The following is a 14,880-nucleotide window of genomic DNA, read 5'->3' on the forward strand; positions in this document are numbered from 1 at the left end:
CAGATGCTGGCTTGCTGCAGGACAGGGAATGGCTTCTCGCAGCATAAGCACTGGAACAGGGAGGGTACCAGTGACCAGGGCAGTAAAAAAGGGATGTGAGAGCTGAGAAGGTGTATGGGAATGTCCTTTATTGCCCTGCTGTATTTGCTCACTGTGAGGAAAAGATGGGGAACGGACACTTGGCTTGAAATACTTAGCTTCCTGTGAAAAATAGTGAGTGTAGGCTCTTCACCTAGAATTGATAGACTCTGCATAAATTGCTGGTTTTCTTGGATATTTGAAAGTGCTGCTGGGTCCTGTCTTCCCAAACCTTTTGCTCTCAGACAGGATGATTGATGCCAGATGTGGGAAACTCTTCTGTAAGTCCCTGCTTACTCTTGAACTTTATAACATATATGTGGGCTTCTCTCTGGCCTGCTTGCTTTTCCCAGCCTTTGCTCATAACTTGTTGTTCCTGATTTGTCAGAATAGGCCAGCAGAGACCAAGTCAGAGGTGGACACGTCGGCGTCACCCTCAGTGGCTCAGCTAGCCGGGAAATTCAAAGAGCAAGCAGCCAATATCACTGGAAAAGAGGTAAGGAGCTCTGCAGCCACCAGCAGGTAACTGAATGGGAAATGAGGCTCTTGCCTCTGCCTGCAGAAGTTAGAGCATCAGTGATCTAAGCATGAACCCACCTTGATTTTGAATCTTGGCAAAGGATTTGTCTTCTAGTGCAATGTAAGCTATGACAGTGTCTTTCATGCCGACTTGTGGCTGAGTATTTTGGTAGACCCATACCTCAGGACAAAGGACAACTAGACACCGTAACTGAGACACTGTAAAGCTTAGTAGGGTACATATATATACCTAACAGTAGCAGAGAGCGATGCATGTACTGTCTGGGCTGGCTTCTGTGGGCAGAGGGCAACAATGAGTAATGAAATTGCTAATCTTGAGCCATGGTAAAAGAAAGCAAACAGCAGATTACACAATGTAGAAGCTAGTGGAAGGTCACCAGCTCCTTGTTCACAAAAGGAAAAAGTTTCCTCCAGGTAATTTCTGTACAGGTCTGAGAGAGAAAGATGTCTCTTTACTTGCCCTTGCTACCTCTTCCCAAAGACATTTCAGACTCTGTGTCTCTCTCTATCCTTCTGAAACGTTATTTTATTGAAAGCCCACTATGCCAAGCATTACCTCACAAGGTGTCTTTCACCACAGAAGCAAAACACTAGAATACCTCTCTTAGGAAGAAAGACAGAGTGTTTATGGATGGACAATGTTGACATTTTAGGAGAGCCCCCTGTACTATTATGTACTTTTTTAGAAGCATATGTGTTTACTGGTGGCCTTCTTCAGTCAGTGGGTGCCCCTTTAAAACTGAACTGGTTTCTTCTGCTGCTCAGCTGACTTCAGCATGTCCCAGGCTGGGCCTAAGGGGATCCTCCCTGTCACCTCTCCTGTTTTTGCCTGGATGCAGTTGGCTGGCACGCCACTGTCTATCACAGGTCAGCACTCCTATAGCCAGGCCCCAGGATGAGAACAGCCAATCTCTTCCCAAACACTTTTATTTTTCCCTCTAGTCACTAGTGCACCACTCCATCCATCCCATAAAAGTAATTTCCTCTTTTTAATGTATGGGATTTAATTGTACTAAGTCCCTCACCCTTCAGAAGGCAGCAAGTTCCCAGACCTCTCTTGTGTTATCTGCAGACCTCTGCTGCTCCCAAGCCAAGGCAGTGTGGAGGGGCCTCACAGTGCGGGGAAACTCATTTTCTCCAGAGACAGAGGAGGACTAAGTTTCCTGTCTTTTCTCTCCAAGCCATCTGTCACTTCCCCACTGGCTTTCTCAAGTTGGCTTCAGATTAATGGCTGAGTGGATGGTCTTTAACCCTTTCTCGACCCATGCCAGCAAAGGGGAACAAGCAGTCAGGGAACAGTGGCACAGCAGAGCATTTCATGGTTGCAAAATGGTGGGGTTTCAGTAAGACGTAATATTATTGCTTCCTAGGATGACGTAAGGATAAGGGCAGGGCTGCCCTTGGCTGCTCAGAGACGCAGCATTGCCATGACTGGGTGCAGCACCACCAGAAGTTAAGTGACATCAAGTCTATGGGTCCTCCAAGACAGCCAACTCTACAGAGGGCAAAAATGCTATAATCCAACTTTTTACATGCCTGCCTGTTAGAAGGTAACAAAATTATCCAAACATGATATTGTGGATATTATCCAAGCTCCACAATATTATCCAAGTATTTCATCTGTTAACACATAAAAAGTGTGTTAACAGCTTGGCAGAAGAATACAAACCTGGCACAAAAATAGAAGCAGCTTGGCTTCAAGACTAGAGCAACACTTGTGAAGGAGCAACTCCATAGGTGTTCTGCTATGCGTCTCTTCCTAATGAGCACTCTCGTACTTCTGAGAGCCCAAGGACATTCAGAAGGAACCAGTGTCCCTGCCATTGTGTTGCCCTGTTCCTTCTCCCCTGGAGAATCTGTTTCTTGGTCAAATTAAAGGTTACAGGTGAGGATTTGTCTCTGCAAGCTGCTCTTCTTCCTTAGAGAGAAATGAATGAGGCTGTAGGGCATGTTGAAAAAGTCAGAATTCCCCTTTTTGCCCCTAAAATATATCAGATGCAAAATAGGAAAATCACGAACCAGGTAGGCAGCTGAGACTCATTAGAAGGAAATCCTGGTAATACGACAGGAAAGAGAACAATAACAAGCTATTCCAGTGTGAGGGGGTTTCCAGCAGGATGCTTTGAAGATGAAGCTTCTGGGAAGGCTTCTCCACTCTCCACAGCTTAGAAGAGTGTCCTTTGCACAAATCCTGAAGTGTTGTGGTTCATGCTGCGGAAAAAGATACAGACTACTTTTCCAACACTAGGATTGTGCTCAAGATGCTACAAGCACACCTGGTATGCTGGCCACAGGGCCATATGGTAATTTCTGCCTTTGGATGACTCCTTTAGGCAAGCTGAGCCTTACCATCCAAGCTGGTCACTCACAGAGCATGCCCTTTGGTGCTTGAATTTCACTTCCTTTTAAAAAAAAACTGGGTTTCCTACTGCTGATTTGGTTGTTTTCTTCTCTTAGGTACCACCACATAAGCCAACTCGGAGGAAACCACCATGTTCCCTTCCATTGTATTCCCACAAAACTGAGACAAGTGACAATGGTGAGCAAGTAAGTATCAATTTAACATGGGGACAAGGTCTCTCCTCTCTGCAACCTGTTGTTCCTGAGACACAAGGTTGGAGGTAGCAAAGACATCAGGCTGTGCAGCAAAAGACGTCAATCATGCAGCATGAAGCCTTCCCCTGCTTACACACACATACTGACTCAGAGTCAACTCCGCACCACTTGCTACTCCTGTAGCATGGATACACATCCCATTTCTACTGCTTTTGTTTCTACCCTTAGAGCACTGATGGATCCACCCAGTTACCACCTTTCAAGCATTTTAAAGCAGGAACTGCTGGCAATTATTAGACTTGAACAGCACTTAGCACAGGGAGCATCCATGCTGTTTGTTGCCTTCAGATGAACCCCAGAGGTTTGAGTATAATGGCATAATACTTCTGCTCTGGAGATTTTTCCTTCTTCACAAAAAGGGCATAAGTAAACCAAAGTGAGGAGGGGTTTTGTCAGCAATACCCACAGAATATTGTCTTGAGGTGTCCTCCATACAGCGCTCTTGAATGAGCAGGTCCCAGTAAGCTGGCTGCTACTCACTGAAGTTTATGCTCAGGCCCCTCCCAGTCACTTCTGCCCTTCTGTATTTCAGGGTATAAGATCTACCCACCAAATTTCACTTTATCACCTGCCCTTAACAAGGGGGTGGGTCTTTGTCCTTCTTTTCTGACAGCTACAGGCTGTTGCTGCCTCCATACCTAAGAAGGACAAGCTTTAAAATCTTAGGTTCCTTCCTTTTCCTTTGGACCAGAAAAAAAGCAATATGCCCCTTCTCAAAGCAATGCCCTCCCTTTCTCAAACTGTTTTCAATCCTTCATAGCTCTACCTTTCCAGCCACTTAGGCTTTTCCTGCCCATACTAATTGGTTACCCTTTAACTCAGTTAGTCAAGTGGTAGCAGAAAGTCTTTCCCATCACAAAAAGTTCACAGTGTTTGACAACATTAAGGCTTGTACCCTTTAAGAGGTCGAATTTTAATCTGTCTGGTCCTGAAATAATACCAGGGGAAACTGTGTCATATGTTAGATACCTTAGTGAAGGCCATGTACAAACAGACCCATTACACATCACCTAAGTCAGATACTTCCAACCAGAAAGCAGCCAATCACCTTTTCTCCCAGAGAAAGGAAACATGTATGCAGAGCCCTAGGATGGCTAGATAACAAAAGGGGAGCAGGGTCAGGAATGAAGAAGGCAAACTTTTGTGTGAAAATGCTGTATAAGGCTTCATTTTTCCCCCTCTAGCACTTTCTGCTTACCTCTTCCAAGTTTTCTGCCTTTATTGTATTTCCTCTTTTCCACCTACTTTACTGTGACTTTTTCATCTTTCATTTTGTTTTGCAGAAGCGGTCTCCAAATGCTTGCCCCATTCCCAAGGTCAAGGTGAAAAGCTCTCCAATGATCGAAAAGCTGCAGGTAGGTCCTGGAAGAGCCCACATGGCTGCCCCAGCAAGGTAAAACTGATCGGCATTTGTCATAGCTACTTCTCTTGCGGAGCAGCCACAGGAGAAGGCGATCCAGGAGCCAAGGGTGACAGCTAGGTAAGCATGCCAGTGGCCTCACCGACGAGGGCCCAGTCCCACAATACACAAACAAGGGAGGCAGAGCAGGTCTGGTAATGGTAACCAGCCTCAGAAACAGCCAGCAATCCTCAGGCACATCCACAGGCAGGTCAGTGTATGGGTCAAGATCATTTGGATTTGCGGGATACATGGCTGGGCACAGGCATGGCAGCAGCACAGCTTAGGTAGGGAGCAGGGGCAGGAGCCTCAGTTTAAATGGAGCTCATGAGAGAGTGAGGGAAACCCTGGCTGAGACTTCTTCCAGCTCTTTCTTTGCAGCAGTCTAAATCAAAGTGAGTCACTTGCACCCTATCAGGGAGCTGGCTGTGAGCACAGGCAGCTCCTGGCGGTGGGGAGCGCGCTTAGGCTCTGGCACTCCCTCACGCGTACCTAGAGGCTCTGCGCTTCCCTTGCGTCGACTACCCCAGTTACGCACAAACACACCCAGTGCTTCTTGCCCTTTTTGTGTCTCTCTGCGGTGCCTGATTCATGCCGCTGAGTGCAGCTCAGCACTCGACAGCCCGTAGACATAGTGCCCTGCCGCTGCCAGCTGCCTCTCCTGGCAGCACGTGCGACTCCAGAGCTCAGTGCCTCCTGGCTGCCCTGACACAACGTAAGCCTATTCATAGCACTGTCCCTCTTAATGCACCCAAGGACATTTGCCTATGACAGCTTCTCAGTGACAGGCCAGAAGGAAGTGTTTTGCCGTGGTTAATCACAAGCTTGCTTCTTTCCATGCTCTTCTTACGCCTCACAACTGCACAGATCATTCAGAAGACCTGCAGACCAGCCTTGAAAATGCAAGGTCTGCTTGGGCACACACAGGGATGGTTTCAATCGCAAAGTGATTGCCGGCTGCTTGTTCAGACTTTCTCCCTGCTCAGCTACTGTAGACTGTGCTGGCTTGGCTGGGTCACTGGAAAATCCCAAAAGGCCTCAGGATGACAAAAGGACACGTCCTGACATCCAGCTGCTGGGGAAGGGCAAATGTCCAGTCATAACTTCTCTGCCCGGACTTGTTTGTTGACAGTGTCACCAGGAGAGACCCATAACCAGAACGTATGTGGGTTGTGACAACTGAGAGATGTGGCAGCTCCCGTGGCAAGAGCAAGGGTTCCTCCGTGTGGTTACTGCACGTAGTACATGCCGATTTCATGAATGGCCGTGACATGCATTTTTCTTTACAGGCCAATCTGGCTTTTGCTCCAGCTTCTCTACTGCCGGGAGCATCTCCCAAAAGCCCTGGTCTGAAAGCCCTTGTTTCTCCATTCACCACCCCTCCCTCAACACCCAGCAGCCCAGGGATTCAGTCCCAGACCAGCGAAGTGAATGAGATGCCTGTCAGCTTTGATCAACCCCCGGAAGGCACTCAGCTGCAATTCTATAATAAGGTAGAGTATGTGCTAGGATTTGTTCATAACAGCATGATAAGGCTTGCTTATCACTTGGGAATGAAGAGGAAGCCGTAGCCCGCAGTCCTGCCACAACAGCATGCATTTGTAGCCAAGGGAGGAGGCCTATGCACTGGGTTTGAAACAGTCTTTCAAAGTAGCTCTGTGGAGTCTCCTCTTTGCCTGCCTGCACATGGAGCTTCATGGTTGAGTAGCTCCAGCAGCCTTCCTGGCCGAATGGGTAAAGGGAATGGGTGAAGTGGCAGGACTCAAGTCACTTCAGCTCAGCAGTAAGAGGGTGGCTGGTACGTGGGCAGGGAGTGCTGCGAGGAGGTGGTGCCACATGCCAGCAAACATCAAAGGTGGCTGAGGTGCTGTTTAGCGAGCCACGTAGAGTATGATGGTTTGCCAGCTGTCCCACAGAGTGCACAGCACTTAATTGGGGAGCTGTAACCTGCATTCACCACCATCAACTGGAGGGCAGACTCCTTCCTCAATCACCGAACTTCCACGAGTAGAAAACGCTGAGACATCCAAAGTCAGCAGCATTTGCATAATGAATGCAGCGTCCCTGGGTTTAGGGTCCACCTTGGACAAGGAACCACAGTTTAAAATGGGACAATGACCTCCAGTACCAGTTTTACAGAAAGAATGGAGGCATATATTAGGGAGCTGCTTGTCCTCTAAAGTAGTTCCTCAGGGGTAGGAGCCCTTGTCTCCCTACCTTGCAGTAGCAGACCAGGAAAAGTGAGGCCACCAGCACAGCAATCAAGTTGCCCATAGTATTTTCCTCTGTTGTGCTTTCCTGCTTTGCAGTACCGCTCTCTTTGTCTGCTTCAATGTCTGCTTTTCCTGCCTTCAAGGTGCGGACACGGGGATCGATAAAGCGCAGGCCTCCCTCCAGGAAGTTCCGAAGATCTCTGTCTGACTGCGGAGATGGGGAAGATTTAGGGGTCACCATCTCCTCTCCAGAAAATGGTGCCAAGGAAGATGGGGATGAGGTGTTTGGGCCCAAGGCCAAGACAGAGGAGGCAGAAACAGGGAGCAAAGTGCAAAAGAAACAGACAGGGTCTGATGAGAAGCCCCCATCAAGGAGAGGATCCAGCAGATCAGAAGATGAAGAAAAAGCGGAAAAACAGGCAGAGGAAATGACTCCCTGCAAGAATAACGCAGGGGACACAAAAGAGGAGGAAGCATGTAGTCGTGCCCCAAGGGAGGAGGACTCTCCCCAGCCTCCCTCTGGAAACAAGGAGGAGGTGTGCAAGGTTCCCCAGGGAGAAGAGCAGCAAGGCAGTGCCTGTGGACAGGGAAAGGGGGTCAAGGAGAAGGAAGAAGCTGAAGCTGAAGCTGAAGCAAAGGAGACCAGTGAGAGCACAGACGCACGGAGAACGTCAAACACTGAAGAAACACCACTGGCACCTGAACCGCTGCAGGACACAGTGGGCTTAGAGACTGCCAGTGAGCCTTCAACGTCAGCTGCGCAGGACCAGGGTGCAGCGTAACCATGACACATAGGTAAGACAGGTCAGCATGATGATGGCTCCTAAAATACCAGAGGGTGTTGCTTATTAATGAAAATGGCAACTATGACAGAACACACAAACATTTTTGCTGCTCCCACACCTCAGAAATATCAAACCTTAGGCCTGCAGAGGCTGCAAGGCAGGGTATTTAAAACAACCAGCCCTCCTGGGTGGTGTTACCGAGAGAGAGGATGGAGAAGAAGCAAAGCCAATTCTGGATTCAGTAAATGGAGGGGCTCTGCTCACCAGGCACTCTGCTCAGTTGCTGTCTGGAAAGCAATTTGAAAGTGCTTACAGTGAAAAGCACTTTTCCCCAGTAGTAACCATGTGTATACTATCTCAATATGCCTCCATACATATAAATACGCACATGTATATACACATGTGTACCTATATATTCTCTCTCTTTCTGTGTTTAGCTTGTTAGCTTTGCCAGCAAAACCAGTGTTTGCACACCTGCCAGTTTCATGATCAGCCCTGGAAGCACACAAACACAGGCCTCTGACACTTGAAATAAATGAGGAATTCCACTGGTGAAAGCAGGGCTTTTTGCATGTAGCTTCTTACGTATTCTCTAACCACTGATAACGAGGCCACAGATGCCTGAGGAAATACCTCATTCTACCTCAACCACCTGTTCCCTCTTCAAATGCCTCCTCGGTTTGGCAAGGAGCAACTGAAGGAAGCGGGCTGGTGATCAGGCTGCAGCTCGCCTTTGCCTCCTAGCACGGAAACTACCAAAGTACCCCCAGGTCACAGACTCCCCAGCACTGCATTTACTTAGACCCATATTGTTTTTCATAATTTTCATACTTTTCCCCTTTCAAAAGGACATACCCAATCAGGGCACAGGAGACTTCACATGTGAATATGAGCCATCTAACCTAATCAAGGTGGAAGCTACTGGAAAACCTTCAGTGGCAGGAGAGGAGCAGAATATGGATATCGCCTGAGGTCCAGACTCATCCCAGAGCTGAGTGGCTAGTCGCTGGCTCTCTGCTTTGCACCACCATATTTTGGGACAGTTGGAACAAGACTCTGGCTTGCAATCACTTCGGAGTTCAAAACTGAGGTGTTGGCTGACGTTCCTTGGTGATATTCGGGGACTGAGAGACCTGATACGTGCTTTCCTGGAGATGACAGCCACCACCACTCCTGGTCCTTCTGCTCCTTCATCCTGCTCCAAAGTGTCTTTTTCTTCTCCCCTGCATTGGTCTTAGATGAAGTTCATCAGTTACATACATACATGTATGATGTCTTTCTGGTAGCGTCTTTCAAAATATTTTGGGTTTTCAAATTTCAGCAAATAATGTTTTAACAGTAGGAAAAAGTATGTTTTCTCCATATATGCTGTATGGCAGACAATGTGAACCCTGAACATGGGGAAAACTCTTAGGACATTGTTCATAAAGCATAAAATCCCTTTGAAGTGGAGGTCGAGCTGGCTGATCGGTGAAACACCAGCCATGGTAGGCAATTATTCTGTGTGCTTCCACTTTGGGGTGTTTTTAGTGCTGGTGGAAAATAACAACAAACAGATTTTATCCACAGAAGAGATGTGCCACGTAGGTCAACAGGGCAAGTTTTCTTATCCGGCTTTGGGCTCCAGTCCAGATTTAGAAGGGTCACCTGTCCATCAGTCTTTCTTACTTCCAGACCGTACCCAATCCTTTCATTCTCTTTTGAAACTTTCAGTGTGTGGTCACCGAGAGACACTCGTGATAGAAAGCATCCTGGCTTACTGGAAACAGCTGATTATTTTTATGTAGGCCAAAGAAGAGGTCTTAGATGGCTGAGTTTCCAGTCATATGGCCTGACTGAATACGAATCTGTGAAGGTCAGGTAGCCAGGCCATCCTGAGTACTTAGGGATTGTATTAGATTTGCATTTGTTCTCAGAGTGCTAGTTAGGTCACGGGTCTAGCAGTTGCTAAGCCAAAAAAAGCTTTTATACCTGGAGAGTATTTGTTGCCCATAAAAAATAAGTTATTTGGGGAAAGACAGACAACAGACCCTCACCTGACCAGTTTCCGGACAGCAGTGCTTGAAGCTGTATCTGCAATACTGAATGAAAAGCTGCTCTGGCTCAAGGCCATGGGGCTCATGCCCACAGTGTGCTGTGGAGCTGTGGACAAGTCTGGGCTCGCTGGAGACAATGAAACAGACTTGTCAAAAGCTGAGCCAAGGAGGCAGCTAGCTGTTAGGCAGTGTGAGCTGTCAGGGGCCAGTGCTTGAATCAGCCACCAGCCACCTAGTACCCAGCAACACAGACGCAGCTACAGAGACTAAGGACAGAACCAGCCAGCTTTTCTTCATCCATCACAAAGATCCTCCAAAAAACATTAGGCTGGACTCTGCAACACAGCAGTGTTACACACCCAATGGTTTTCAGATATCCCCTTTCTGTTCACCAGCTCTAAAATCACAAGGAAAGAAGTGGCTCTGTGCCCTGCTTTTCCTTTTCCCAGGTGAGAGCACTGAGGTGTCATTTGCTGAGAGCCAGCGGCATCGACCCTTCTGTGTAGCACGGGCTTGTCAGCAACCACGACCCCCACATTCTTTTGAGCCATGTTGTGGAGTATTATTGCATTTAAAGCCATTAAATCTGTTTGTTAGAGCTTGTATTCCAGGGCAGGCTGCAATCATTTGCTGTACCCTGTTTCTTCTCTCATCAGTGTGTCCCATCTGGATGTGAATGATTGTGCCTTACTGTATATATAGATATATGTGTGCCTGTTTAGAGAATGAGTATGTGTGTCCCGAGCAAGGGACTGGAAATCCGAGGGAGAAACAGAAGAAATAAATGGTGGAATAAAACCAAACCAAACCAAAATCTGTGTGTTTCCTCCTGGGGACATGAAGGAGCCTGAGGAAGGATGGAGAGAGCTGGTAGTAGCAGGCAAAATAGGGATGGCATATCCACTGCCATTGGAACAGTTTAACATTCAATTTTAACTTAATTTGTGGTATTTTTTACTTTTGGGGAATAGCAATAACCAATGTGCTTAATCCAAAAAGGAAGGTAGGTGTCCTCTGGGGCAAGCAGAGACACTGGAGGCTGCCACACTCCCTGCCCCAGACCTGCCAGTATCCACTATCTGGGAACAAAAGAAAGCAAAGCCATCTAGCCTAGTGCCATTTCTCCAACAGCATCCTCATTCAGGGGAAGCATAAAAAACCAAGGCAACACGCAGTGATCCTTCCCGTGAGATTTCCCAGCTTCTGGCAACCAATAGTTTAGAGGTTTTCTGTGCCAGAAGTTGCATCACCATCTTTGTCTTTGATGGATGTACAAGTTGCAGGAAACAAGGCGCCTGTTTTTCAGCTGAAGGCACCCACACATCCCTCTCAGGCGATGCTCGCTCAGGTGAAGCACAAACCTTGCCCTGCCAGCGCGCCAAGTGAGAGCAATTTTAGAAGAAACCCTTTGGCCAGTATTAACATCATGACACTGCAAAGGCAGAGGACGCATGTGGGCATGTATCCCTGCACCATCTATACTATCAGGAAATATTGGCTTGGGCAGCGTGGTCTTGTATCCACAAGGTGTGGAGAGTCAGAAAATTTTGACTGAAACGTAGACCACAACTTGGCTTGGAGTATAGTGTGGGAGCGCCTATTCAGACCCATATGAATCTGTCAAATTGATGAGGCCGGAGTGTATATGTCAGGTGTAAGGACACTGACAGTGGAACAGAAAAACATCCTCAGGAATTTATGTAATTCCTCTGGTGTGGATGGTGCCTGAAAGATTAAAATAAAAAGCACAAACCTTACAGGCCAGAGGACCTTTAAATTAGGGGTGGGGGTGGGGGGGATGGAAAACAGCAAGAATAAAAAGTGGAAAAGGAATGCAGCACAAAAGCAAGGTGACTGTTGCAGTTGTGTTTGGCTGGGATCTTGTTGTTATGGTTATTTTTTGATTGGACTGCAAACTGTAGCACGAGCCACAAGAAAGCGCTGGATGGGTAAGGACGGAGAGCGATTACTGATGGGAGGAAGAGGGATTTTTTAAAAGATCTGTGACGCCAGGGGGGCTGGTGCGGAGGAGAGGAAACACGAGGGAGCGTGGGGGCGACAGGAGGCATTAGCAGGCCACAGCACATCGCGGAAGAAGCGGGAGCCACAAAACCAGGGTGGGGCGGGCTCAGGAACCAGAGGGACGCCGCGGGCTGCCCTGGCCCCCGCACCCCAGTACCGCGCCCTCGGCGCTGAGGCGCTTCTCCCGGCAGAGCAGGGCCCTTCGTTAGGCCGTTTCCCTCGCAGCCACTCGCTGGGCACCCCCAGACCCTCACCTCAACCCCTCTGGGGGGGGGAGGCTACCGTAAGACGATTCGTACCCCTACCCCCCACGCCTCCGCACCCAGCGCGGGACTGCGGGGGGCGCGTCGCCTAACGGCTCGGCCACGCGCGGGTCGGTGTAAACCATAGCTGTTCTGGGGAGGGGGGGAATGGAGCGTTTCCCATTCCCCCCTTCCCCTCCGCTGAGAATGAGCTCGCCCGCCTCCGAGCCCCGCTGGCCGGTCCTGCCAGCCACGCGCGTCTGCCGCGAGCCCCGAGCGGGAGCGGCGGGGGGCGGGGCGAGTGGGCGGGGGGGGCGTTCCTCCCTTCTGTAAAGAGCGCAGGGGCGGTGCCTGCGCAGGGCTGCTCCTCCACCCCCCACCCCGGGGACTTGGAATCGTCTCCACCAAACGGAGTCGTAGGATAGGGAGAAGGGCGATGCCACGGATTACCCGGGGGCGGGGGGGAAGGTGGATGGACAGCGGGAAATGGCAGCAGCAAATGACAGCAGCCTCCGCGGTTAGGGAGAGGAATGGTGTCTTCCCGAAGCGGTGGGTAAAACCATTGGGAACCTGAGCCTGGGGGAAGAAGAGACCCACCAAAACGCTGTGCAGGAGGGGTGGGTGGTACAGGGTGGGAGGAGGCGGGAAGTGAGTGAAGTGCTGAGCCGCGAAACAAGCAATAGACAGCGGCTCGTTGGTCTAGGGGTATGATTCTCGCTTCGGGTGCGAGAGGTCCCGGGTTCAAATCCCGGACGAGCCCGCTAAGGAAGGGGGAGCAGTATCACCTCCTGTTTTGCCGCCGTCCTGTCTCACCCACCCCACGCTGGTTTTTTGTTGCCCCGGTGCCGCCAGCGGCGGGAGAGTGGGCAGGAGGGAAAGACCGGAGCGCGGTGCGGGGGGGAGCAGCACGGCCGTGGCCTGTAAGGGCAGGGCTGCGGCGGGGGGGGCAAGGCGGGCCCGCGGGGGGATGGACCCTTCCTCGGGACTCGGGAGTTATTTGTAACGCTTACTGCTTGCATTATAAAGGAAAGGTGTCTCTCGTTGTCCCGTCCGTGCCACCTCGCTACGTGCAGGAGCCGGCTCTCGCTTGAGGAGCGCAGCGGAGGTCTCCGGTGGGCACCACAGGCGGGGATCGGGGGAGAAAAAAAAAAAAAAAAAGCGGGCTCGTCCGGGATTTGAACCCGGGACCTCTCGCACCCTAAGCGAGAATCATACCCCTAGACCAACGAGCCGCCATAAAAAAGCATTTCCCTCCCTTGCAGAGGAAGGTGTGGGAGCACCCGCTGCCCGGGCGGCGGGAGTAGGGGCCGGCTGGAGGGACGCGGAGGGCTCTTTTGCCGGGCCTGAACGCTCTTCTCTACCACAGCCGTGCATACCGGCTCGTAGTAGAGACGCCTGAGAATCCCCCCAGAAAACAGCGTTACATTAAACGCGAGGTGGCGGGCAGGCTTCGTGACAGCCCAGCGTTTGCAGGCTGGTGCCAGCCCGTCGCAGCAGCCCAGAGGCGGTGGCAGCTGAAGTTTCCCCGCTGCCCCAGCCTGGGAGGCCACCAGCCTTGCGGTTCCCCTCAGCCTGTGCCTGCCCCGGCAGCGGGTGCTTGCCAAGGGTGAAGCTGGCCAGCCGGCGCTCGCAGCGGCATGAAGGGCTGGCCGGTGTGGCCAGCAGACCACCAAGGAGCGGCTACCAAGGGCTTATGGGCCTGTTCTTCTGCAGTGGCCTTGTGGGACAGCTCAAACAAACCTCCAGTGCGCAGCCTGTCCTGCTGTTTTGTGGCGCTCCGTATTATCAAGGCTCATGCGCTGCTACTGTGCGTGCTGTTGCTCCTCAGGTTTCCTCCAGTCACTGTGGCAACCCTATCTACCCTTCCGTGCAAAATCTGCTCAATATATGTTTCACCATTAACCGCAGCAGTCAAACCACAAACCTCAACCAAAAGAAGCGAAGTCCGTAGTTGATTTTCACCATTTAAAACTGTACGCCAGCCAAGCAGTGGTTAAGTAGCAGTAGGTATATACACCAGCGGCAGTAAAGTAGGTGAGGTTCCTTTCCTACTGTAGAGGTGATGATTTTATGCACACCTGTTTAACTATCAGAGTCCTTACAACAAACACTGACGCTCGTGAGGCTAGAGGTCAGGGCTACCTTGGCTCTTGTCCCCGTACAGTAATAGTCGCTGAACTAATTTTGTGTATATTCCAAGAAACTGGAGGGAGGTAGAAGGGAGAGACAGGAAAAATAATTGCTTTCATTTTATGGGCTTTTTTATATGTCAAGATTATCAAGAATACTTGTGGCTCGAGCTGCTCCTTAGCATCAGTTCAGCACTGGAATAGCTCATCATTAGCATCTTTTTCCATTGTAAGGTTTCCTCAGAACACTTATCCTTGCACAGTGGTTGATCCAAGACATTCTTCTTAATCAAATTACAGAAAAATAATTACTAAACTCTTCAAGTATCATATGCAGCTACTGTGCTGGTGACAGATCTGAGTTTTGAAAGAATCACTGCATTTGTGTTTGAGTAAACATAAATGTATCTGCCAGTCACAATTTCTCCCAACTTGCAGAGGAAAAAGTAATGCTGTAATAGACGCCCAATACTTTCTTTTATAAATAGAGCCTGCTTTTTCTCTGTCTCTCCTGTTCTTCTCTTACTGTTTCAAAATGAGGGTGTTGGGTGGGTTACTTTTTGCAGGAATGCATATCTCTGCACACTAAATAGTGTGTACTGTACAATTCCTCGAGGAGATACAGAGATGCAGGCTAAATAGAAAACAATCAAAACCATGAAAAATGTAGAATCAGTCTGCATATATTTGCTTCTTCTCCTAGAAGATGTTACCCTTATTTTGTTTGACACCATAATCCTGCTTGCTCTCTCTGGCAAGCTACTAGAGATCTCTCCAAAACAGTATGATAACAAAGGCCTGAATTCCTAAAATAAACAGT

General features: G+C 49.5%; 1 protein-coding gene and 2 non-coding genes across 3 annotated transcripts in view; 2 read left to right on the plus strand and 1 right to left on the minus strand.

Moving 5' to 3' along the window:
- RCSD1 (RCSD domain containing 1) overlaps positions 1 to 10,481 on the plus strand; it is a 34,537-nt gene extending 24,056 nt beyond the window's left edge. The window contains exons 2-7 of the mRNA XM_075103098.1: positions 467 to 574; positions 3,076 to 3,165; positions 4,518 to 4,589; positions 5,923 to 6,126; positions 6,990 to 7,641; positions 8,480 to 10,481. Of these exons, the coding sequence (XP_074959199.1) occupies positions 467 to 574; positions 3,076 to 3,165; positions 4,518 to 4,589; positions 5,923 to 6,126; positions 6,990 to 7,628 (1,113 nt within the window). The 3' untranslated portion in view covers positions 7,629 to 7,641; positions 8,480 to 10,481. The remainder of the gene's footprint in view (positions 1 to 466; positions 575 to 3,075; positions 3,166 to 4,517; positions 4,590 to 5,922; positions 6,127 to 6,989; positions 7,642 to 8,479) is intronic.
- Positions 10,482 to 12,619: 2,138 nt separating this feature from the next.
- TRNAP-CGG (transfer RNA proline (anticodon CGG)) lies at positions 12,620 to 12,691 on the plus strand. Its single transcript has one exon. It is a non-coding gene; the product is annotated as a tRNA-Pro (tRNA).
- Positions 12,692 to 13,091: 400 nt separating this feature from the next.
- On the minus strand, positions 13,092 to 13,163 carry TRNAP-AGG (transfer RNA proline (anticodon AGG)). The gene has a single exon. It is a non-coding gene; the product is annotated as a tRNA-Pro (tRNA).
- Between the last annotated feature and the right edge of the window lie 1,717 nt (positions 13,164 to 14,880).

The sequence above is a fragment of the Phalacrocorax aristotelis genome, chromosome 1, assembly GCF_949628215.1.
Source record: "Phalacrocorax aristotelis chromosome 1, bGulAri2.1, whole genome shotgun sequence".
Taxonomy (NCBI): domain Eukaryota; kingdom Metazoa; phylum Chordata; class Aves; order Suliformes; family Phalacrocoracidae; genus Phalacrocorax; species Phalacrocorax aristotelis.